We start from the raw sequence: 3581 nt of genomic DNA, 5'->3' as shown, positions 1-3581 counted from the left end.
AGGGCGTGGTTGCTGTTGAGAGTCAGTGAGTTTCTGTTTTGTGTTGAGTCCTTCCTAATTTGCCTTCTCATGTGGTTTTGTCTTGTTTGCCAACAACACCTGCTTTGTGGTTTTTCCGTTGGCAAACATTCCTTCCTCTCTGCTGGCATGCGTGCCAACTGCCTCTCCTCTCCTCCTTCCCCTACACACGTGAGTTGTGTGCCATGTGTGTGTGTGTGTGCATGCTCGCCATGCTTGGCAAATGCCATGTGTGCGTGCCATGCAGTGTTGTAAAGTGTTGTGTATTGTGTATGCTTGCCTGCAAGCATTCATGCCATGCTTAGCATTGCTCTGCGCGCATGTATGCATGCTGTTCGCTGTTTAGATTGTTTGTGTTCGTGCACACTCTGCCCATGTCGCCTTGGCAGCTCTGTTGACTGTGTGTGCACTTGTCTAGTGTTTGTTTGAGCGTGCTGCCCGAGTTGATTTGGCAGCAGCTTGCTGTGTTTGTTCATTCTCCTTGTGTTCTTGTTTGTTGCCTCACACAATTCTGTGCAACCTCAAAAAGCAACCCTACGCCAACTTCACTGCACAATTCTTCAATTCACAGCACCGCATGTGTGTAAGGGACGAAACGTTGTCACAGATGATGAAAAGAAAAGAAAACACATCAGGGATTAGCACACACAGGTGATGCGGGGGGGGGGGCGGAGAATGAAACCAAACAAAGGAGCTCTCGACGACAATACCAACAACACCAGCCAACGGCAACAGAACAACCAAAAGCAAGTAAGCAAACAAACAATGGCAAACAAGCAACCAAACAAACAAGAGTGAATGCATGTGTTGTCTATTATGGAAGGTTGGCTCAGCGAAACCACGTGACGCCCATCTCAGCGCCAAAGACTTCGCCAGAGTTGCCAGCATCGCGGACTCGCATGTCGTTGATTGGGAGGGCTACACCCAGTGATTCGAACGAAGGAAAACAAGCAACGTAGCGCAATGAGAATGAATGAATTAATGTCCATCGGCAAGCGAGGTAATACTGCGTCGTGCAGTCTACGGCATCTGTCAAGCAACAAAACGCAGGCAAGGGCAGGGGTCTGATTCACCTTTGGTCAGGGTTGTGTGGAACTCAAAGGGGGTGCTCGCGAGCCTGTCGTTGTGACGGCATCCATCAAGCTCGTAGTTCACCTGTCAGGAAGAAAAGAGTGCAACGTTATTGAGGGTGAGGCACACACCGCAAATCCAAGTCCAATCACCAACCAGAGTCATCTGTCTCTGTCATGTTCTGCGTGCGGCTGAAAGCATGTACCTGAGGACGACTCGTTTCCGCGCTGTTGTAGAGCCATGTTGTGTCGCTGGTGACGCCACCACGGAACTAAATAATGGATAGTTCAGCGGCATGCAAGCGCACATGCACACATGATACCGCAATGAGTGAGTGATTGATTCACAAGCTTGAATTGCCATGAGGAGCAAAACATCGCATCAATGGGCGTGGTGCTAGCGTGGTGCTGGTTGCAGTGGTTGTTTGATCGCACCTGCAGTGCATTTGTGCCGTCCAAGGATGAGCCAGAATGCCACGCCAGCACGCCGTTGCAAAGGAAGAGGATGGATTGCTTTCCTTCAATTGACAACGATTGGAGGGCACCCAGTTGGGATGAATCAATGTTGTAAGGCATCCTGAAGCCGCTTGAGGTGTCGGAAAACCAACTGCGAGAACCACCAGGAGCCAACCAATCACGCAAGCTTGAAAGTTAATGAGAACCAGCACAGATTATTCGGTGCACAACCACACACACACACACACACATACACACAAACACACATACACACAAGCACACATACACACACATCCACACAAGCACACACACACACATCCACACATACTCAACCACACACACACACACATACACACATACACACACCCATACACACAAAGCTTTCGGCATACCCAATCATACGCTTACGTTGGGGAATCGCCTGAAGTTCCGAGCCACTGTTTGATTGGGATTGTCCTCTGCTTGGGTCGGACGCCAGTCCACCCACCATTCAGCTACAGCGAGCAAAGAGGATGTTGCTGGCGCTGTGAGTTGTGGGGGACACAGAGCTAACCAGAGCGAAACAAAACCACTTGAAGCAGATTAGGTGGGCATCAGGCACACTCACACCCACCCCCACCCACACACACGCACACACACACACACACACACAGCCTAGAGTGACCCACCATGTCGCATTCCAGAAACACTGCGTTTGCTGGGCTGCCGCCGTTTGGATCTGCGCCAGTGTTAGTCAGAAGGAGGAGCAGCGCGCAGTGTGGAGGGTGAGCAGAGTTGAAAGAAATGGAGTTCAGCCTTCAAGGCTCACCCACGCTACACGAAAACGGCCAGCTCACATGTACGAGTGAGACAAGCAGGAAGCCAAAAGCAGGAAGCTCGCATCGACGCGACACGACACGGAAGGAAACGTACCGAGCCAATACCACCCATCAGGGGCAGATCCGCCACTTGCGAAAAGGATGTCTGCGCAGGTGCGGCCTGGATTCAGCGGAGTACTCCCCAATTTCGTGACCGTAAAGTCTGTGCGGAACATGACGGGCTCCGGATTGGCACCTAGACAGCAGCAAGCAGGCATTCCTGAGTGAGGATGAACGTCTGAAATTGTGCGCACCGTGCATACACATCCCCACAGACGAAAACACACACACACACACACACACACACACACACACACACACACACACACACACACACACACACACACACACACACACACACACACACAGAGTTTCTCAGTCGCAACAAGAGCGATTAGAAGTGGTGATGGGGATGTCACGTGCACTGACATGCTCAGCCAGAGGAGGATTGTCATTGTGTTGTGTGCCACTAGTACATGGAGACGAATTACCCACCATACTCCTCGCCGTCGTTGCCATGGTCCTCTGCAGCCAGGTCCCGGATAGGAAGTGCACGGGCGTTGCTTGTTGCAAAAATGAATTCTGTCTGCCTCCAGGTGCCATCGTTCATGGAACAGGCTGCAGTAAGGTCGGTGACAGGCAACAGAAGGATAATACTATGAGTGATGTTGAGAATTCACGAAGATCTCTCTCAGCCGAAGCAGAGATGAGAAGGCGCATACGCGTGTTGAATATGCTACAACGAGCAACTAGACAACGGACCGTCGGAGAACACGACGGGGGACGGGTTGTAGGTACTAGCCCCAGGAACGTCTTCTGGTGTCCAAACAATTCCGGTGGAGTCTCTGCAATGCCAGGCAGCAAAGCATTGATTGTGTGTTCGAGGCTGAGCACGGGGCATGTCGAATGGTCGCAGGAGAGGAGACAAACGCAATGCGTTTCATCGCCATCATCACCGCCACCACCACCATCATCACCACCACCACTACGAATCTTCATCATCGTCGTTGTTGTCAAATTCAGAGATTAACCAGATATACGGCGGATACGTGCACTAAAGCTATACATGTACCACGTACGCTGTTGATCGGAACCAAATGGCTGCACCAGACAGCTTCAGGGCGGTCGAGATGGAATCGTAGCGCCAAGCGATTACACCTTTGCACAGGAAGAACAGCCT

The 3581-nt window shown here is 51.3% G+C and overlaps 1 protein-coding gene across 1 annotated transcript in view; it reads right to left on the bottom strand.

Annotated features, from left to right (window-relative positions):
- PTSG_11601 (uncharacterized protein) overlaps nt 1-3581 on the bottom strand; it is a gene marked incomplete at both ends in the record, with an annotated part of 7512 nt that overhangs the window by 1716 nt on the left and 2215 nt on the right. The window contains 10 exons of the mRNA XM_004999019.1: nt 866-936; nt 1092-1173; nt 1295-1360; nt 1524-1695; nt 1953-2038; nt 2213-2262; nt 2457-2597; nt 2897-3019; nt 3164-3246; nt 3481-3581. The exon at nt 3481-3581 is cut by the window's right edge and continues 24 nt beyond it. Of these exons, the coding sequence (XP_004999076.1) occupies nt 866-936; nt 1092-1173; nt 1295-1360; nt 1524-1695; nt 1953-2038; nt 2213-2262; nt 2457-2597; nt 2897-3019; nt 3164-3246; nt 3481-3581 (975 nt within the window). The remainder of the gene's footprint in view (nt 1-865; nt 937-1091; nt 1174-1294; nt 1361-1523; nt 1696-1952; nt 2039-2212; nt 2263-2456; nt 2598-2896; nt 3020-3163; nt 3247-3480) is intronic.

This window comes from Salpingoeca rosetta (genome assembly GCF_000188695.1).
Source record: "Salpingoeca rosetta unplaced genomic scaffold supercont1.1, whole genome shotgun sequence".
Lineage (NCBI taxonomy): Eukaryota > Choanoflagellata > Craspedida > Salpingoecidae > Salpingoeca > Salpingoeca rosetta.
Note: the sequence above shows the minus strand (reverse complement) of the source record. Positions and strands in the feature narration are given on the sequence as shown.